The sequence below is a fragment of the Capra hircus genome, chromosome 28 (genome assembly GCF_001704415.2).
Source record: "Capra hircus breed San Clemente chromosome 28, ASM170441v1, whole genome shotgun sequence".
Lineage (NCBI taxonomy): Eukaryota > Metazoa > Chordata > Mammalia > Artiodactyla > Bovidae > Capra > Capra hircus.
Genome location: NC_030835.1, coordinates 2,477,982 through 2,499,777, shown reverse-complemented (window position 1 = coordinate 2,499,777; position 21,796 = coordinate 2,477,982). Strand labels below are relative to the sequence as shown.

The 21,796-nt window shown below is 52.4% G+C and overlaps 1 protein-coding gene across 1 annotated transcript in view; it reads left to right on the top strand.

Annotated features, from left to right (window-relative positions):
• The window catches only part of WDFY4 (WDFY family member 4), a 253,777-nt gene extending 232,310 nt beyond the window's left edge, over nt 1–21,467 (top strand). Inside the window, exons 53-62 of the mRNA XM_005699347.3 lie at nt 75–166; nt 2,005–2,217; nt 4,783–4,930; nt 6,248–6,432; nt 7,328–7,486; nt 11,588–11,767; nt 13,863–14,045; nt 16,331–16,418; nt 19,880–19,991; nt 20,997–21,467. Coding sequence (XP_005699404.2) covers nt 75–166; nt 2,005–2,217; nt 4,783–4,930; nt 6,248–6,432; nt 7,328–7,486; nt 11,588–11,767; nt 13,863–14,045; nt 16,331–16,418; nt 19,880–19,991; nt 20,997–21,063 — 1,427 coding nt within the window. The 3' untranslated portion in view covers nt 21,064–21,467. The remainder of the gene's footprint in view (nt 1–74; nt 167–2,004; nt 2,218–4,782; nt 4,931–6,247; nt 6,433–7,327; nt 7,487–11,587; nt 11,768–13,862; nt 14,046–16,330; nt 16,419–19,879; nt 19,992–20,996) is intronic.

Genomic DNA, 21,796 nt, shown 5'->3' with positions numbered 1-21,796 from the left:
CGTTTACACCCCCGCCTCCTAACCAGTTTGGCTGCCCATTCACCCAAAGACCTGCTGTCTCTCACCCTATTCAGGCCGCATGCAGGACGGAACAGCACTGGGGGACGTTCAGCTCCCTCCCTGGGCTGATGGAGACCCCCGGAAATTCATCAGCCTGCACAGACAAGTGAGTTGAGTGGGGTCACGGCAGAGTCCCTGGTATCCTGAATGAGGACCTCGGCGTGCCCTCCACGTCCATAGAGGCTTTCTGTCTGAGTGGAGGGCTGTGATGAATACTTCTGAGTCTCGTACATCTGGAGAACTCAGAGAAGGGACTAGGCCTCATGCCCTGGTTTGGCAGGAAAGAGCTTGGCTCTGGGCTCTCTTAAGGGCTCCATTAGGCTTTGCCCTTGTGCCAGTTTATTGTGGGACTTATGAGGGGAGCAAATTCAGATTCTTATTCGATGGAGGGCAAGTCAGTGCCCTTAGCCAACCCCACAGTCAAGGCCAAGCCCTGGACTGTATTGCCCAGTTTAGATCAGAGAGGGACTGGAGGCCTCAAGGGGTTCCCACTGGCCAAAATATTTGCCAGGACCAGAGAGGACTTGGTTTATGACTCAGAAAGACTGATGTGGCTACAGGTCACAGGTCATCTGGGGACACATACTCTGGGTCAAATATCTGGGTTAGCAGAAACACACGACAATATGTTCAACATCGTTAGTCATCAGGGGAACGTACACTGAACCATGAGATGCTGCTGCATAGGCACAGGAATGGCTAAATTTTAAAATACTGCAAAATCCAAGAGTCAAGCAAAGATGTGGAGCAGCAAGAATCCATCATGCACTGCTGGTGGGGAAAAATGGCCCAACCGCTCTGAACAAGAACTTCTTATAAAGGTGAAGATGCATTCACCATTATCGCTCAGCCATTCCGTTTGCATGTATTTGCCCAGGAGAGATGGAAACATGTCCGCAGAAGAGTTCGTACATAAATATTCATCAGTTTCACTTATACTAGTCAAAAACAACCCAAATGCCTATAATCATAAATGGCTGAACAAACGATACACCCACATGGTGAAATATTACTTAACAATAAGAAGGGACAGATAACGGATACGTGAAGCAACATGAATGAATCTCAAAAGCAGTGTCCTAAGCAAAAGGAGCCAAGCCCAAAGATGTATACTATGGGATTCTATTTTTGTGAGGTGTTGGAAAAGGCGAAGTAGAGGGACAGAAAGCAGATCAGATCAGGAATCACTAAGTTCTGAAGTAGGAGATAAATAAGGAGAAGAAAACTTTTTCAGTTGATATGAATATTCTATATCTTGAGTATAGTGTTGATTACGTCACTGCGTGCAATTTCCAGGACACATTAAGTTGCACATTTATGGAAAATGTTATTGTATGTAAATTATACCTAAAAAAGAAAAAAACCCTGGGGGCAGGCCTGACTAGTAACAAAGCTGTGTCCTCTCCTCTGTCCTTATCCCTTGGCAAGGAGAAAGTTCTTCCCTGGTTCATCCTTGCCTCTGGAAATTCAGCACAGCAGTCATCACACCTCCTACGGCATTGCCCACGTGTGGCCTTCTCAAGCATTATGGTCATACGCATCAGAAAACTAACCCAGCCCAGATGACCTGACTTTCCCAAGCCAGCATCAGCAGGGAGCCCGGCCAGTTCCAAATGACTGTCCCTGGGTTCTGGAGACCAAGCTTTGGATTTGGGCTCTACTCAGCAGAGACGAATGGAGAACCAGAAATCCAAACACTGGCCCACATTTCCTCTTGCTTAAGGTTATTTTGTGGACTGGGTGGGCCACCAGCTTGAGGCAGGATTGCGTGGTCCTTAGAAGGACAGCGCATCTTGCTTAGTGCTCATCCAGCCCAGGGAGGCATCGCTCACATTTCCTGTGCCGAGAACATCCTGAACCACACGCCCCCTCCTGATCTGGGCAGAGGGCCCATGAGCCCATGAGACCCCTGTATTTTTCATGCTCTTTGGGGTTTGGTTCCAGGCTTTGGAAAGCGATTCTGTCAGTGCCAACCTGCACCACTGGATAGACCTCATTTTTGGGTACAAGCAGCAGGGGTCAGCCGCGGTGGAGGCTGTGAATACCTTCCATCCCTACTTCTATGGTGACAAAATGGACCTCAGCAGCATCAGCGACCCCCTGATCAGAAGCACCATCCTGGGGTTCGTCAGCAACTTTGGACAGGTGCCCAAACAGGTACAACATCGCATGATTTTTGTCTTACTTTCTCAAGAGTGTGTGCGGGGTGAGCTTGGATGGAAGGGAGAGTGAGAAGTGGGGGAGGACTGGAGGATGAATGGCCTGCAGTCACCTCCCTGTGCCTTTGATTGTTGTCGCTCACTCACTCAGTTGTGTCTGACTCTGCAAGCCCACGGACTACAGCACACCAGGCCTCCCTGTCCTCCACTCGCTCCAGGAATTTGCTTAAGTTCATGTCCACTGAGTCCATGATGCTATCTAACCATCTCATCCCCTGCCACCCTCTTCTTCTGGGACTTTAATATCAAGGTTTAACTCTCCGTAACCCACTGATGTCAAGGGAGGTGATGATATCATTAACGATGTTGAAGGCTACCTCCATCTGTGACCCACGTGATAGACACTATGATAAACCCGCAGTATTTAATCCTTCATATAGGCTTGTTGTGAAGATTAACCGAGTGCATGAAAGTGTCTGAACTATGATTAACATTCAGACAAGGTTATTTGTGTGATTCCCTCATTGAATTCTCTCAAGTTCTGAGTACGGGGATTATACAGATTAGGAAACTGAGGCACAGAGAGGCTAAATAAATAACTGGCCTACACTTGCACCAGTAGCAGGCGTCAGGTGAGACCTTGCCGCATCTGGCCGGCTCCAAAAACTACACCGTATTGGCCCCACTATGAAAGCATCCAAGCTCTGCCCCAGGGTCCCTGGGCCTTTTGCCCCACCAGCTCTATCTGCATCAGGACAGCCCCGTAGAGATGTGAGACTGTGCGTTCGCAATGACATCTTGAGGCCTGTTTAGCTGATCCCAGCCCCGTTCATCTTCAGGCTCCCATTTGGTATAGAGATGTTTTTTCCCTGAACACAACCATTTGGAGGCAAAAGCATGGCCCCACAGACTGTGGGGTCCCAGCCTAAGCAGTCAGGAACCACACCAGGAAATGAATACATAGGCCCAGCCAACTCGAGACCATCTTGGGTAACAGCCTTGCCCATCAGTAGCCACGAGGCTTGGGTGGGCTCACCTATTAACATCGCTTCTGTCTGGCCTCACTGTGACATGCTCAGGCTCACGCAGCTCCTAGGTAAGGGGAATGTGGAAAGGCCGGAGGGTAACTTGGAGAATGGACCGTATATGCAAATGTGGGTTTGGCCAAGGAAGGCTTTGTAGGCAGGAGAGAATTTCAGGAAAAAAGCTAAGAGTAGCTAAATGGTTTCATTTCTTTAATTTTAAAAATATTATACTAGAAATAAATAATCCGAAGTAGTAGCCCACAAGCAAAAATATGTTAATATCAGTAGGATCATGGAATGTACACTCTTTAAATTCTGATTTTAAGTAATGAGATATTATATTCCATAATGTCTTATGGAAAAACTTGAAGGAATTTTTTGACCAACCCAATATGAGCTTCTAAAAAATATTTCTAAAACAGTCATCAGAATTAGAATTCCCCAGGTGGTCCCAGCTTGAAGACAAGATCAAATGCTTTGGGACCATGCACTGTTCCAACAAGGGGCTGCGCCTGCGAAAGCCATTATGAGGGTCCAGCCCTGGTGCTTCAGTTAGTCTAATGTGCATGGAGAACGTCCTTTAATGCGTATTTAAAAACCATCTGACTTCTGTTTGTATTGATCACCCACCCGACTTTTCTAGATAGTGTAGCATCTGGTCCAGGGGTGTGACCAAGGCTTCTCTGAGATCGTGGGGCTGCCTGCTGAGCCCCACCGCTGTCCTTGAGCCCAGCCACAGCCAGTTCCACCCCTATCACGGCGCACAGTGGATGTTTCTATCTGGAAGCAGAGCTCTGTGCTGCTGGCTGAAGAAACCAGCCTAGCACAAGCCCAGCCAGGGAGGGAGGGTGGAGAGCTGGAGCGGGCCTCAGCTGTATTCTCGAGCCCAGCACCAAGGATTCTGCCAGGCAGCCTGGCCTTGCACTTCAGACTGTGTCCAGTTATGCAAAAGTTTGGCATTAAGGACAATTTGAGAGATCTAAGAAAAATGAAAATAAGAAAGGCTGCTAATGGGGTTTGCCTGTGCTCTTTAGAATACTTGAATGGTTACTATTAAAGAATTCTGTGTTGATGCCCAGATGGATGGGCCTGCAGAGAATTTATAAAGAAAAAGAGAAAATATGAGAAATAGCTCAAGCAAGTGAAGAGAGACGTGACCTAGGGAGGAAAGGCGGTCATTCTGATCCTTTGGCATGAAAGGTAGCTCTCCCAGGGACCAGAGGCTCCTCAGGGGGCTCATCATTTGCTCAAGCAGCTGGGAGAAGAGGACAGATTTGGCTTCCAAGAGCATTCTCTGCCAGCCCTGCACCATGGCCTTGAGAAAGTAGCTGCCCCTGACAGAGCCCCAGGCCCCTCTCCTGCAACATCCAAAGGTTGAACCAGATGATGCTGTTTCAGCTCACCTCGGTCAGGAGCAAGCTCAGCCCCAGCAGCACCCAGGGCAGAAGTACAGCTGGGACTTGCCCAAGGATGGCTCCCCTTCTGTCCATCTGTCCTAACAACCGGCATGGTGTGTGTCTGTCTGCTTGCCTCTGCAGCTTTTTACTAAACCCCATCCAGCCAGGACTGCCGCAGGGAAGCCTTCCCCTGGGAAGGACGTCTCCACCCCTGCCAGCCTGCCTGGGCACCCGCAGCCCTTCTTCTACAGCCTGCAGTCACTGAGGCCCTCCCAGGTCACAGTCAAAGGTGAGCACCTGGTCCTGCTTTGGGTGGTGTCCTGTCCCGGAGCTGTCCCTCCAATGACTGGTGTTCCTCTGGAGGTTCCGGGGTGTAGGCTGGGGCAAAGGCTTGGGGTCTGACTGCCCAACTGTGTCTCCAGTCATATCAGGAGTCTGGGGAGGCCTCTGCTCTGGAAGTGTCCGAGGCCACCTTTGTTACACCGTGACTTCTGAAGACCTGCCTGTCTGTCTGTTGAGACAAACACTACTCACCATCAAGACACACACACACACACACACACACACACACACACCCTCCTCACCTCCAGACACACACACACACACACACACACCCTCCTCACCTCCAGACACACACACACACACACAGACACACACACCCTCCTCACCTCCAGACACACACACACACACACACACATACACACACACACACACCCTCCTCACCTCCAGACACACACACACACACACCCTCCTCACCTCCAGACACACACACACACACACCCTCCTCACCTCCAGAAAGATGAAAGTAAGAAGGGGCGCTAAAGGGGTTTGCTCTATGGAATACTCAAATGGCTGCTATTAAAGAATTCTGTATTGATGCCCAGATGGATGGGCCTGCAGAGAATTTATAAAGAAAAAGGGAAACTATTAGAAGAAATAGCTCAAGATTGCAGCCCCTACTCTGGGTCCCGCAGTCGCTGTTGCTCCTGACCACCCAGGTGGGCCTGCAGCCACTGGCTAGGGGCACGCGCCTGAAGCAGACAGCCCCGGTGCAGGTCCCAGCCCTGCTCCCTAGAGGAGCTGGGTGTGTATGAAGTCCACCCTGGGGCCTCACTGCTTTGAGGAAGTCTACCTGGAACAGCTTTCTGGTCCCAAGGAGTATAAGGCCAGGCTTGTCAGGGCTTTTTCTCTTGAATCCAAGAGCAGTGTCCTTGGCACCTCCAGCCCTGCTAGACCTGATGCCTGGAAGGTGCAGGAAGGACAGAGCCCCGCCCCAGCTCCTCTGGCTTTGTGCTGTCTGCGCTGACAGCCTCGGCTCCTCTTCCTTGGCATCAGCCCATAAGAGACACTAAAGACCTGCATGGCCACACACTTCATGTACGTGTTAAGTCTGGGGAGAGACCCAGCGCCTGGGGGCCCAGCTTGCGGCCAGAGTGTAACATGGCCCCTAGAGGGAGGCCCAGGAGGAAGGGACCAGGACAAGGAGTGGCTCCTGCCTGGCTGGGTGTTTGCCAAGTCCGGGTGGGCTCTGCATGGCTCCTCTCTGGACCCAGCTAAAGCAGGTATTGTCCTTTGACAAATAAGCTCCCTACTGACTGGGGAGCAGATATGTACCTCTTCTCTCTAGGCTCGGAATCCCCCAAAGGAGCCATTGGCCACATCGTTCCTACGGAGAAGACCATCCTGGCCGTGGAGACAAACAAGATGTTGCTGCCTCCACACTGGAGCAGGACCTTCAGCTGGGGCTTTGACGACTTCAGCTGCTGCCTGGGCAACTACGGCTCTGACAAGGCGAGTGGTGCCGGGGTGCAGAGTGGCCCCAGGGCCTCAGCCTACTGCTGGTTGGGGCAGAGGTGGTCAGGAGACTGGCGAGCCCAAAGCAGCCACAGCTGCCCACACCCCCACTTCCTCCAGGCGCCTGTGCCCCAGCCTGGGGATGAGAGGGTAAGCCCGGTGGGCTGAGCCCTCCCCCGTGTTGCCGGCAGTCACTCTTGTAATAGACATGCCGTCACAGGGGCAGGGTTCTCCGCTGCCGGCCGCTCACCTGGCTGCACTGAGAAGGCCCAGACTGTTACTCAGTTTGGGTGGAAAGTCTTAGGGGCCCTTCTGGCCCCTCCTCTGGCTTAGACTCAGAGGGACAAACTGAACATTTTACAGGCCACCAGAGGCAAGCCACTGGGCTACTGGTCCTCCACGCCTGTGCAAGGCCATCCGCTCTCTACCTTCTTGACGTGGCCTCTGGCCCTGTTTTCTGCCCTTGCTCCTCTCCCACCCTAGCATGTGGCATGAATCCCCTGCTCACCAAGCTTTCCCTCCCCTCCCTAGCCTTCCCCCACCTCCTGCAGGAGGCAGCCAGCAAAACTGGCCCCAGACGTCCCCACTTCCTGAAAGTGGGCTCTGCCTTTCCCAAGCTTACAAGGCATTTCTGCTGTGTCCCCAAACCCTCCTGCTTACTTGCCTCTTCCCACCTGTTCCTTGGGTGCAAGCACTCTCTGGAGACATACCTAGGCAGCCTGTCACCAGGGCTTTTCTTGAACAAATGACCTGTCCCTCGGTTCCCACGGCACACAAGCAGGCTGGTGGAAGCAGCCAGATCTGCCTGCATCCCCCTGTCGCCCTCTTGCAGCTCCCTGCCTGGTGCAGGCCCTGGCGCCAGTGTTCATCTCACTTGCTTCATCTCCCACAGGTCTTGGTGACGTTCGAGAACTTGGCCGCCTGGGGCCGCTGTCTGTGTGCCGCGTGCCCATCCCCCACAACCATCATCACCTCCGGGACCAGCGCCGTGGTGTGTGTTTGGGAGCTCAGCATGACCAAAGGCCGCGCCACAGGCCTGCACCTCAAGCAGGTGCGGAGTCTCCCCAGGGGTGTTGGCTCAGGGCAGGTGTAGCCCCTCTGGCAGGTTCAGTGTCTGCAGGCTCCAGCTCCCAAGCGCTGAGAGTGCTGCCTCTCTCGGGAGCTGAGAGCGCAGAGGGCACGTGGGTCCATGTCATTCCTGGGCGGTTTCATGTCTTTGGATGGATTTGACAAGCACGCAGGGCTGGTGCTTCCACGGACACCTGCGCCTCAGTGAGAGACGCTGCTTACACATCAGGGCCAGTGAGATTGGGAGCTTTTTGCACTAGGAGACATTTTTTAGCATTTTCCACAGGCACTTTTATGTGAACAGCCTCATTTTACCTCCTCATTTTACCCTGTCATAGGAATCATTGTCATCCCCACTTCACTGGTGAAAAATCAAATTGAAGAAGTTAAGTGCCTTGTCCAAGAGCATAGAGTCAGAAAATAAAAGACTGTCTCAGAATAGGGGTGACTGTGGCAGACACAGGAGGAAGAGACCAGGAGGCAAAAAACTCGTCTGGTCTTACCTCGCAAACCACAGCTGCTTGGAATAATTAAACAGTGAAACTGACCGCTTACTTAAGGTTCTGCATGTTAACTGTATTCTTGAAAGCAGGTACCCTTAGTCCCACTTTCAGATGAGAAACGTGAGGCTCAGAAAGGTCAGATGTGCATTTAACTCTAACTCTAAGCCTTGTGCTTTCCCGTGCATACACTTGAAGTTGCTGGAGAATATCTCTAGGAGACACTTACATCTCCAAATGCAATTCGTGTTTCCATCTGTGTTTTAGTGATCCATACAGCCCCAAAGTGACAAAAAAAAAAGTTAACCATACGAGGCTTGCCACTGACCAGATTTCCCTAACTGGACATTACACTCGAACCGATGCTGGGTTTCTCTGGATGCTTTACTAGTCAGTGGAGTCTCCCCAGAGCCTGCCCTTATTCCCTGGCACCACCCCCAGCACAGGCGTGGTGCACAGCAGTGGACGTTCAACAGACGTGAGGTGAGGGAACCCGTGGGTCAGTGCTGAGGGGCTGGTTAATCCTGCAGAGGCCACGGCAGGCGTGGTACACAGCAGTGGACGTTCAACAGATGTGAGGTGAGGGAACGCATGGGTCAGTGCTGAGGGGCTGGTTAATCCTGCAGAGGTCACAGCAGGCGTGGTGCACAGCCGTGGACATTCAACAGACGTGAGGTGAGGGAACCCGTGGGTCAGTGCTGAGGGGCTGGTTAATCCTGCAGAGGCCACGGCACCTCCCGAGAGGCAGCTGTGCGGGTTGCGTATGAGCTGCCTTCACCCAGACTCTCCAGGGAAGTCCTCCCAAGCCAGGCTTAGAGCCTTCTGTCTTTTCACATCTTCACTTTCCTGACCTGCGTGGAGAGACTGTGCACCATTATGGGGACGGAGAATCCGCCTCTCCCAGGCGTCGCTCCAGGGATAAGGGGATCCAGCTGAATCCCAAAGACACCTTGGGGAGCCAGGGAAGTGACCCCCCTCCATCGCCCTTCCAAGGTCCTGGTTAGTGGTGAAGACAGTGTAAAAGCCCCAGTATCAACAGTATAAAATGCAGTTCCTCATCCTCTCCCAGCTCTAAATCAAGACAAAAAGGTGGGGGAATCCCACAGGCTCTTATTTCCTAAGTGAAGTAAAGTACTTTATCATTTACCTAAAGAGGCTAACACAGCCTTCGGGATCCCCCAGACTGGAAGCTGCTCAGAGAAAGGGGTCCCTCCCTTACTTAAAGACTTGTAGACAGAGAGTCATCATTAAATAGCTTCATTAACAGTTTTCTTAAGTGTTTTACTTCTAAATATTACAACATGAAACACATATTTCAAAGTCAAATGATTATCTATAATCCATATAAAAACTTTCATCCTTACCTGCTCTGATCCCCAGAAACACATATTTATATCCTTCTGATTATCGTGTAGATATGTTGATGCCATCTTCACCCAGCCTATCAAATTGTTTCCGCTTTTCTACAGTTTCTATAGTTTACATTTCAATTGTTCCATATTATTCCATCTCCATAAAATTACATTTCAATTGGTTTATGTCACTGTACCACAGCTTAATAAACCGTTTCTTCTAAAACTAGACACTTACATTGCTTCCAATTTTAACTATTTTAAATAGTGCTGCAGAAAACATCTTAGATTGCTGTTTGCTTCTGATTAATCATTTCCTTGTGGCAAATTTCAAGAAGCAGGATTACAGAACAGTGACGTATGCTTTCTGAAATGGCTCTGTAGTCTTACAGGGCTGCCACAATCAGGAATGCCCATTTCACCACAACATATCCAGAACAGGGGATTGTTTTCAGAGGTTTGTATTTTATTTCATTGTTTGCTCCTTTAGTAGGTGTAAGGTGATACAGTGGAGCTATTTTAGTTGGCCATGATGAGAGGTATTATTCTGAGAACGGAAGAGCCAATGGAGAACGTTTAAAATTGCTGTCCTCCATTTTTTCCCAGGCCTTTCCAAATAGGGAGTGGCGCTGGCTGCCTCCAGGCGCTTTAGTTTCCAGGCTGGTGAGAGGCTTAGAGGTGGGCGGAGCCCACGCACACAGTGGTCCCTCCTTCTCCAGTGCTTCCCCCAAGAAAGCAGAGGCCCCGCTCCAGTCACAGACAGCTCACACGGGCACGGGGCTCCCAGCCGATGTCTCTGCATCCCCTGTCCTCATACCTGGGTCCCCAGGCTGCATGCTCTGGAGTTGTCCTGTCGCTGGAAGTCAGAACTTAGACAGAGTTCATTCTGGGAAGACCACCAGAAAGCTCCTGTCAAGCCCTCTGCTTTCCTCTCTTCTTTCAGACAGTGTTCACTTCCCTAAGTAGCCCCTAAGGTGGCCCCACCTCTTCCATGGGTCACACCCATCAGTTGGTGCCATGTTAGGGTCCATGGGGCACAGATGGGGATCCGCAGCTGAATTTTTAATTCTTGTGACCAGGCCAAGTGGCCACCTTGAAACATGATGCACAACCTCATTGACTCAAATGAGTGAGTGGCAGGCAGTCCTGAGGGTGGAGCTTTACCGCCAGATGAGGGGAGAGTCAGGCTTCAGACAGCCGCCTCTGCACTTCTCAGGCTGATTGCAGAGGACAGCAGGCACATGTGTGCATGCCAGCGCTCACGCCAGTCCAGCCTGGCAGCTGTAATGGAAACCACGCTGCAGCCAGCAGCAGCAGCCCAGGGATCCCAGTGTGCCTGGGAGGCGTCCCTAGTCCCCCAGGGACACGTCCGTGTGAAGCAAGGCCTCTGGCCAGGTCGGGACACATGACTATCCATCAGCCGTGGGAAGCAAGGCCTCTGGCCAGGTTGGGACACGTGACTATCCATCAGCCAAGCCAGACCCTCCTGGGCCAACCTGAGAGCCAAGATGAGGCCCCGAGTCAGCGGCTGCCGGGCAGCCAGACTGAACATGAACGTGGATCCTTTGGACTTGAAAAGGCAACCCTTTTAAACTATGGCCTGACCTCCCTGCCTTCTTCCCAGTTTAGTTTCCAGGGGCACATGTGTTTCTGAGTTCCCTTAGTGTGATGCTCAAATTTGAGCATGCATGAAATTCTCCGGACAGCTTGTGAAAACCCAGGTTTGGGGGCCCCACTCCCAGAGTTCTGATTCAGTAGACCTGGGAGGGGCCCAAGAATGTGCGTTTCTGACAAGTTCCCAGGTGATACGTGAGCCACTGGTTGGGATACCACACGTGACAGACCAGCAACCTTGCAAGCTAATAGTGGTGTGCGCCGCTTCAGACTGCAAGACGGTGTGGGAGGGCAGAGGGCATGAGGGGGTTGCTGGGGTCTCCGTTTGAGTATGATAAAAAGGACTACTGACTCTCCCCATCTGGATTTCAGCCCTGGAAAGGGATGGTTCTGAGAAACCAGCCACACACCCGTGAATACACATGTGCACGCGTGCGCGCGCGCGCACACACACACACACACACACACACACACCCGACAAACGCTGGAGTCACTGGATCAGTCTGAATCTCTGTTCTCTCATCTGGGGCCCAAGAGTAAAAGGGAGAGCGGACTATCTCCCCGAGTAACTGGATTAGGGCCCCTCTCATAACCTGCGCCTTCACCCCGTGCCCCTAGGCCTTGTACGGACACACACAGGCCGTCACTTGCCTGGCAGCGTCAGTCACCTTCAACCTCCTGGTGAGTGGCTCGCAAGACCGCACATGCATCCTGTGGGACCTGGACCGCCTCACCCATGTAGCCCGCCTGCCTGCCCACAGGGACGGCGTATCTGCAGTGGCCATCAGTGACGTCTCGGTGAGGCTCCTCTTTCTCAATGTCTGTATCCTCAACACGTCTGTGATTCTTCATGGTGACATGGTGGGCAGTCCCCTGAGAGAAAACCCGGGGGCAAAGACCACCCCAGAGTGTATAGAGGCCCCAGATATGTGGGATATTCTCTACACAGGCAGAGTGGTGCCATCAACAATCTCAATTTTGGTCTCGATTTTGTTTTTTGCTTCTTTATTTTTTTCCCTCAAGGAGGTGGGCTGGTGGGAGGTGTCTGTTCTGACATGAGCATCGGGGAGCTGGGGAAGGAAGTTGACTTTGGTGAGGGATCTTCTGGGTTTGATTGACTGATCCAGCCCGTTGACTGCAAATCAGTGTGAGCTTAGCAAGCACCTCTGGTCTCCAAGTCAGGAAGCACCTCTGCTTGTCCCTCCATGCTGGCTACCAAAGATAAGCCTGTCAGGAAGCACGCCGTGTGTGTGTGTGTGTGTGTGTGTGTGTGTGTGTGTGTGTGTGTGTGTGTGTGTATGAGAGAATATATATAGATAGTGTGTGTATATATATATCTATAGTGTATATATACTGTATATATATAGATAGTATTAAACACATGCTGTGTATAAACACATATACCTATATGTATATCAGTGTGGAGCTTCTACACTGGAAGCCTCATCGTCGGGTGTGGGGTTTTCTGAGGCTCTGCATCCGCTGATAGGAAACCTGGGGGGCCTGGAGCATGGATAGATGGAGGAGTGGTATCGTAGGAGGAGAAAGCCGTCATGAAGGAGGCTTCTGCTGCCAGCTTGGCTGAAAGTGGTGCTCCAAGGGGGTTTCAATCCAGGAAGAATATTAGATGGGCAAAAAGAGGATGGATGGATGGGTGGTTGGGCAGAGGGAGGGATGAATGTGTGGCTAGATGGAGGGTGGGTAGGTAGGTGGATGAATGTTGGCTGAATGGATGAATGGGTGGATGTAACAGGGAAAGCATCAAGTTCTGATATGGAAGAAAATAAATTCATAAGGGATTATGTCCCCAGCCCTTAGAGAAGACTGATATCAGGACGACAGCTTGTGTGACTCACCTTGTCCTGGAGCTGACTGAGTTCATGAAGTGCCGGCTGGGTGCTGAGCAGAGATGTATCAGACATGGTCCCTGGCCTCAGGCAGACTCCGCCAGACCACTCAGGAAGGGACATGATGGCGCTCAGCCCAGGGCACCGCAGAGGGGCATGGAGCTCCCGACATCCCTTCTGTGGCCAGGGCAAGGTTCAAAGGCTTAGCCCCAGATGGCTCTTGGGGTCCTTGGTGGGTCCTTGGTGACAGTGATCACAACTCTGCCGGACACGAAACAGCCAAGGAGCTAAGGAGCGAGCACCGCAGATGCAGACGTTTCAGGAGGTGCGGTGGGCAAATGTCTCCTCAGAAGTTCCCTCCGAGGAGACCCTGCCCTATTTTATGAGCCGCTTGCAGTCATTCAAGCCTCTGTTCCCTGCCCTCCACCAGGGGTCATCCAGAGCCGCTTCACAGGTGCAGAGCTGGCCAGCCAGGTGTAGACCCCGTGTCTGGGCGTGGGATGACACCCTGGCTAGGTCTTTTATGCCAGTCAGTAGGCTGCCAGGGAGAGTGCTGGGGGAGGAGTCCAAAGGGCGAGCCAGTCAGTTTGTGCTGGGGAAGTGAAGTGAAGTGAAGTCACTCAGTCGTGTCTGACTCTTTGTGACCCCATAGACTATAGCCTACCAGGCTCCTCCGTCCATGGGATTTTCCAGGCAAGAGTACTGGAGTGGGTTGCCATTTCCTTCTCCAGAGGATCTTCCCTGGATCGAACCCGGGTCTCCCACATTGTAGACAGATGCTTTACCGTCTGAGCCACCAGGGAAGCCTGGTGCTGGGGAAAACAGCACCCAGATGCCAGATTTCAGTATGAAAAGAGCCAGGAACGTGCCGTTCTGTGGAAGCACAGGCCTGTGAGTCCCTGGGAAGAAGCGGATGTCTTGGGAGGCCTGGGAGTGCCTTCTTAGTCTTCAGAAGACGGCAGGTGGAGGGTGTGCAAACTGAGTGGCTGGACAGATGGACAGGCAGTGATCCCAGCCTGAAGTGAAGCCCCGTCTCACTGCCACAGGGCACCATCGTCTCCTGTGCGGGAGCCCACTTGTCCCTGTGGGATGTCAACGGACAACCATTGGCCAGCATTACCACGGCCTGGGGCCCAGAAGGAGCCATAACCTGCTGCTACGTGGTGGAGGGGCCAGCGTGGGACACAAGCCACGTCATCATCACTGGGAGTCGGGATGGCATGGTCCGGGTAGGTGTGCCTCGGGTGGGACGAGGGCGTGCTGCAAGAAATGCATTCATCTCCATCTGTCCACTTCTCCTAAGGGTCAAATCTGCAGCCTGCCAGTACCCAACTGCAGACTGCAGAATTTAAACATTCCAGACCAGGTCCCCGCAGCATGGGAGGGCAAAGGCAAGGGGTTTTTATATTAATGTAATACGTAAAATTTTATATAACATATACTTCAACAATTGAAAAATGCTTATTGTCACGTTATGAAAGCTGAATGGTCAAATGCATCAGAACATGATTCAGTACTGACGAGAGACATATGGGCCATCCTTTCATTCATTCACCCACTGTCTATCCATCCATCCATTAATCCATCCACCCATTAATCCATCCATCCATTAATCCATCCACCCATTCATCCATCCACCCATTCATCCATCCACCCATCCATCCATCCATCCACCCATTCATCCATCCACCCATTCATCCATCCATCTGCCCATCCATCCATCCGCCCATCCATCCGTCCGCCCATCCATCCGTCTGCCCATCCATCCATCCACCCATTAATCCATCCATCCATCCATTAATCCATCCACCCATTCATCCATCCACCCATTCATCCATCCACCCATTCATCCATCCGCCCATCCATCCACCCGTTAATCCACCCATCCACCATCTCCAGCTGCTCATCTCTCTCTTGGCTGCTGTCCATTCACTGTTCCACTCCTCCATCCATTCTTTCCTTATTGCACTCACCCTTCCGTCTACTCATCTGTCCACTTATTTGTCCCTCCAGCTATCCACCCACCTAACATGCACTGAACTCTAGCTCTGTACTAAGCACCTCATAATAAGGGATCCAAAGATTAATGATAAACAAGCCCTTGTCCTCAAGATGTCATATTCTAGGGGAAAAAAGACAAACGGAAAATGTCCATATGTGTCTCATGCTATGAGTGGGATAATTAAAGAGAGCCATGCGTGCTCTGAGGAAGGCCTTGGGGAGAGAAACCATCAAGAAACCAGGAAGAAAATAAAGGAGAGACATTGAGGTGGGAGGAATAGTGTGGGGAGAGCAAGGCACAGGTGACATTTCTCAGACTGACAGCAAGGAGGGAGGAATAAATAAGATGAGGAGCGATTAAGAGCTTTACTCAGAAACTGCCACTTGAATCCCACAATTTTTGAAAGGAAGTGTCAGTTGCATGCCTCGAGGTATTCAAGAAAATGCTCTTTGAATTCTACACGCATCTGTGAAAGCTCACTGTGGGCCAGCCAGCATGGCTGAAACGCAGCCCTATCCTCCAGGAGCCTTCATTCCCGAAGTCTGAGAATCATCACAGAGGTGATGCCTCAGGAAGCAGGATGAATAACAGGGTGGGGGGTCAAGTGGAGAGTGGATGTGTTTCCAGCAGAGGAGCTGGCATTTCAGCCGAGCCCTGAGGGTGAGAAGTCAGGGCGGACAGAGAGGGCCGTGCAGGCTAAGGGGTCCGGGTGCGTGGACGGGAGAGAAGACACCCAGGAGAGCCCGCTGGGAAGTCCCCTTGCAGGGCCTCGTCTGTGGGCTAGAGGAGCACAGGGTCTCTGCTGAGGGAAGGGCGTTCTGGGCTGGCTAAAACACGAGGAGGTCATGCGGGTAAGGGCTGGGTGGGTGGCAGTCTGTCCTGTGGGTCAGTCAGAGGAGCCCGGCTGGCTGGGGGCATCCCCACTTCCTTCATGGGCCTGCGGAGCAGGAGCGCGAGTCCTCAGGCGCTCTGCCCTTGTCCACTCAGCGCACTAACTGAGCTCCCGGGCTGGCCCAGCGCTGGGCTAGACCCGGTGCGGCGCTCACAGAAGCCTGCAAGTGGAGGCTGCTCATTGTCCTGTGGGGAAAGAAAGTCCAGGCTCAGCACGTGAGATGCCATGTGTGGTCAGCCTGAGGGTGCTCGCCACAGATCTGGCACCACACGTAGAGGACGGGAAGTCGTGCTGCTGGGTGGTGAGGGAGGCCTCTGGGAAGGGTGGCAGACCAAGCGGGCACTAGCTGAGTAAAATGACAACGAGCTGACTGCTGAGTCTCGTCCCTGCAGGTAAGGGGTCGGGGAAGGTGCCCTACGACCCAGGGTGGGGAGGGAACTCATCCCGCAGGCAGACTGAAGCCTAAGCAGGCTTTTATGCTGGGAATATGTCAACATCAGAAGTGAGATGGGGCCATGCTGCCTTCCGTCAGGATCCCCCAGGCGTGGAGGGAAGGACGGCCCCAAGCCTGCAGACAGGTTCATTGCCCCAGCCCATGGCACGTTCTCTGTTCTGGACAGATCTGGAAGACTGAAGACGTGAAGATGTCTGTTCCCGGGCAGGCAGCGCCAGAGGAGCCCTGGGCTCCATCATCTCCAAGCCCCAGAGGTAACTGCTGTGCTCCTGATTCCTGGGGGCACCCTTGCCTTGCTCAGCCCTCTCTCCCCTCCCCTCTCCTCTCCTCTGGCGAGGGCTGCAGCTCCAGCCAGGCCTGCAGAGACCAGGGAAGACAGTAAGTTTCTTGAGATGTTGACAGATCTCAGGTCAGGAGCACAGTTTTCTGTGAGCTGGTGGTGGAGCATGAATCCATGTTTATAAGCCCCGCTGAGGCCCAGCCTCACCCTTCCGGGACCAGCTGGCTCTGAGATGCTCCTCGGGCCTGTGAACAGTGCTGGTGGTGGTTGTTGGGGCTCCCAAGCTCCAGAAGGGGCCACACCCAGCCAAGCTTGGTTTGATGCTATCCATCTTCCTGGGTGACTCCTAAATGCCAAACTCCCCAGCCCAGGACCTGGGACCATCCAGCTGGCCGCTGGCCTGGACTGCCAGGCTGCAGACAGGAGCCGGGATGGCTTTGCTGCGTTCCCGGGGAGAGGAAGTGGCCCCAGCGGCCCCAGTCTGCCGTTGTCCCTGACTCAGGACCCCTAATCTGCACGGAAAGTTCCTCAAAGTAGGTCTGAGGGTGGTCTGCATCAGCATGGCCCAGGAGGCTCATGAAGCATTTAGATGTGGGTCCTAACCTCAAGGAAAAGGTTGGAGAAGGATGGAGTTCCTGTATCTAACAAGTCCCCGGGTGACTGCCGGTATCAGCAGAGTGAAAGCCGCCACTCTGCAGCAGAGCCCTCTTCGGGTGTAGCATTTGGGCCTGGAGTAGGATGATCTGACCTCACGTCTGTCACTGTGGCCTCTGGCATCAGCGCCACCAGGACCACGGCCACAGAGCTAGGAGGGACACAGCTGACTGGGAGCAGCCTCCACCACTCACCCCTCCCGTGTGTTCTCGTGCTTCTCACGGCAACCCCATGAAGAAGCTACTGTGATGAGGCCTGGGTGAGAAGGGGACTGAGGCACGGAGCGGTTCAGCAACTTGCCTGAAGTGGCCCGAAGCTATTAGAGTTCTCATTTCTGCCCCCTGAGTAGACACGCCCACTCCCAGAGCAAGCTCCTCGGCCAGGGCCAGACCATCCCTCCAGGATGAGCGCAGACACAAGCCTCACTCCTGGGAGTCCTGTGTGGCCTCACTGTTGGAATCATGGGTTCTTCTGGTTTGTTCTGCATCCCAGGACCCATGAGCATCCACTAGAGAGAATTTTCCAGATCGTGGAGGCTTGTCTTCTACAGGGAATACCCGTTTTCAGCTCATTTCTAGAATGTGCTCCATACCTCCTTGATTCATTTAGCCACTGATGCATGGATTCTTCATCCACACCAGCAGACACGGGCATTGGCTGAGCCCCTGCTAGGTCCTAGAATCTACACGGGAATCCCTTCCTTCATCATAATGCCATCAGACGATGCCCTCGTCAGCAGCATAGACTGGCCCAGAATGGTGACCTTATAAGAATCCATAGCCACTGGGGATTCAGTTCACTGGTCCTAAGATCTCTAGGGTCCTTTGGGACCACAGTGAATCAGCCCATCATGGTGTAAAGAGTCCTGTGCACTCTTAGGAGCTCACAGTTCTTCTTTGGAGGACAGGGGCCAAACTCTCTCCACTGCCCCCACCCATTCGCAGGAGAGCTAGAGCAGAGTTCTTATTCTCCCCTTGCTCATGACGTGTTCTGTGGGCTCATGACGTGTTGTCAGTCTTGGCTCAGCTGACCACTTCTGAAGCTACTGAGCCCTAATAAGCTAAAGGCACTAGCTCAGCTCATGGTTGATAAGTGGGCGTCTGAGCCAGAATGTCAGCTGCATGGGTAGGTAGATGGATGAAGGGACAGATGAGCAAAGGGTGTCTCAGAGCCGTTCCGTTGGTTCTGGAAGTGCCAATGGCTTTGTGGGTTCTACTCAGGGTGGACGAGGCTGTGCTCATTGGGAAGGGGCTCTAGTGAGATGAGAAGCAAAATGAACGTCAGGAAACCAAGCTCTAGCCCCAGCTCTGTCTCCTGCAACTTTTTCGGTCCTCAGTTCCCCTCTCTGCCAATAGAAGTACTTCCTGTACATCCTAACGTGTAGGAAGCCCATGACAGAAAAATAATGCCATAGACAAAGATCTCCTCAACAGGGTGCCGGTCATGATTACCATTTTCTCGGATTACTGGGAGACTTCTTCCCTAACACACCAGCCGATGTCACGAGGGGACTTACCTGATGGCGTCAGGCGGACAGGAGCCTCAGGCCCATGTCCATCCTCTGCTGTTTGTCCTGACCAGCCTGAGGTCACCACTGCCAAGTAGAATCAATTGCTCTGCTTGTGGTTACAGTTCAAAGGAGGCTTTGGATGAAATGACATGAGGGCACAGACGTATTCATGAAAACCAGGCTAGGCCAACTGCTTAGAGTCAGGAAACCCATGTGCAGGTTTATAGACCTAAGCCACTGCAGGGCTCGCTGTGCTCAGAATATTGCTTAGAACTGTTCTGTTGGAAGGGGACTAGTCCTCGGCCTGACACCCAGATATTAGCGCATGTCTCTTGGGGTGTATGTTACTGCATTCCTTGAGTAGCTTGAGAGGCAAGAAAGGGGTTCTTTGAGGGCTCTGAGGATGCGGAGGCTGCCCCATTGTGTGCAGATGTCCAATTTCCCCTGGAATTCATTTATTTCTCATTTGCAGCCAAGACCAACCCAACTGAGTCCAGTTTATTTTAGGAATCACTCCGTAGACTTGGGCTCAATCTGGTACACAAAAAGTCCGTGGGAAAAGCTTGGTTTGGGAACTTATGCACAAACACAAAACACACGTGCATTTCCTGGAGCACAGCGCTGTCTGCCACCCTGGGCCAGCTGGGACAGCTGCGTCGCTACTGCCCTGACGGCACCCAAGTGACCTCACAGTGGCGGGCCTCTACCTCACCCTCCATGAAGGAACTACCCTCTGCCCCCAAATACAGTCATTAAAATGAGTGAAGTAGCAATCACTGAGTTCTATTTTTTGAAAACAGACATTCTCAGCATTTAATTATTGGTCATGGCGTGAGCGGATTTAGGTAAGTTGATAATGCCGACTTTATGTAATTTATTTTTACTAGGCAATTACAGGCTGCGTTACATCCTGGCAGCAAGGTATTGTGGAGTATCTTATTAAGCATAAAGCCAGTAAACACTGATGAACAATTTTGCTGAACTAGGCATGCAATTTAGAAAGCAATAATACACAAATCCAATTTGGTACACAATGGATACCGCAGCACGTCAGCACATGTAACTATCACAGCCTGCAAATTAAATTGGGACGGCCCTTTCTGCAACAGCACAGGCCAAGATTAAATATATTTTCCCCCTCAATTTAACAAGTTGCTGACCACAAATATAAATATATGTGCATGTGTTTGCGGCCCTGCGTGTGGATGTATACACGCATATATGTGAAACTGCTCGGCTTTTCTAACTATCCTCTTGCACGTTCCTCATAGTTCACCGGTGGGAGAAGAATCTTGCCCTTTGCAGAGAGCTGGATGTCAGCGTGGCTTTGACAGGGAAACCCAGCAAGGCCAGCTCTGCAGTGACGGCTCTGGCCGTGTCCAGGTAACAACAGCTGGCTGCTCCCAGCCTCCAGCAGAGGGCGCTGTGCTGCCCCTAGGAAGCCCTGGCTGTTCCCCTCAGGACTCTGGGCCCCGGGAGGTGGCCTCACTACAGGGACCCAGGAGCCCAGGGGGCCCCAGCATGTACAGTAGCAAGATGGCCATGCAGGGCCCAGGAAATGGTTCTTAACACACATATTCTTGCTGTCTCTTTCTCCTCTCACTCTCTTGAATATCTATGAATTCATAAAGAAATCCAGAAGGTAAAAGTATATTGACTTGTAAGTTTATCCGAAAGAGGGACTTTTTCCTGAGGTCCCTTGACGATTGTAACGTTATGTATGATGCTCATCCTACGTTACAGAAACACCTTTCAAGGGCTCGAAGCCAACGTGGAATGGATGGGTGTCAGACACTACCCTTGGCAGCATTGTCTTATTCTTTACAATTACTCGATGGTAGAACTTAGAATCATTAGCCTGTTCTACACACTAGGCGTGTTAGTCTCAGGGGACCAGATCTTCAGGAGCCCTGTCCTTCTCCCCTCCTGCCCTGAAGTGGGGCACCCGAGTCCTGCTGTGGTGGGAAGGCCAGACTGAGGCGGGTGGCTTAGGGTGGAGTGTATGGGAAGGGACAGAAGGCCCTGAGCCCTCATTCTTTGCTGAAGAACTTGCCCTTCCTTCTGCCTACCAGCCTGACTACATAGCTCAAAGGATAGGAGATACCCCCAAAGATGCTGGAGGGAAAATGTCAGGGTCTTGCCCTGCTCCCCAGAGCCCCAGCACCTGGGAGCATCCCCTCAGAGCTTCCAAAGCCATAACCCTCCTAGATCAGAGCTCTCCCTGAGTCGCAAGACTCTCCCCTGCCTCAGGGGGAGGCCAGGTGCAGGCTCTCCTGGGGTCCTGGCCTGAGCCCCCTCCCCCGTGTTGTGATGTCCCGCATGCAGTCTGGGATAAGCAGAGTGCACAAGTTTGCTTTAATACGCCTCTTTATTTTTTCTTTTCCCAAGAAACCAGACCAAACTCCTGGTCGGCGATGAGAAGGGAAGAATATTCTGCTGGTCCGCAGAGGGGTAGGAGGCAGGAGCCGGTGGAGGCTCTGGCACGGCAGCCACGTGCCCCTACAGGCAGCAGTACCAAGTGGAGGGCTCAGATGCAGTGCCTGGGACGCAAAAGAAACCCCCAAGGCCTCCCTTCCAACAGGTCCCCAAAGAGGAGGCCACAGGCTGCTGGAGCTCCATAGCCTGGACTTTGGCCTTGGATTATGCAGGATATGCCTCAATAAAACAGATACACATGTGGATCGGGACCCGTAAGCAGCATGCTGGAAACTGTGGCTCAAGGGTGCCAGCCAGCACTCGCTATTACACATGACTCACCTCTCAAAGGGCTTATTGCACTGAAAATACATGGGGTTGCTTCCTGGGAACTAATGGGGAATATGGTATTGTTATTTTATTAAAACAACTGTTTTCCAGATACAAGAGGGCTCTTGAATTTAAAACTGCCAGCCTTTCCCACTGAGGTATTTGTGGCTCTACACTTAGGAAGGCAGGCAGGCCTCAGGGACACACAGCCCACTTCTGGAATGCTTCTCAGTCCTCCATTTCCCTCAGTGGGATCTGGCTCCTCCTGTGGTCTTGCTCTGTGTGCAGGGGACCTTGGGGAGCAAGAGAGGACATTCAGGAGGCCCGGCTTCCATGACTGGGCTCAGAACACAGACACGATGGCTACCCACCACAGGTGTAAGCAAGTCAGCTGGGAGGATGCACCCTGCCTGGGGTGCCTGGCCCTACTCTGCACGCCACAG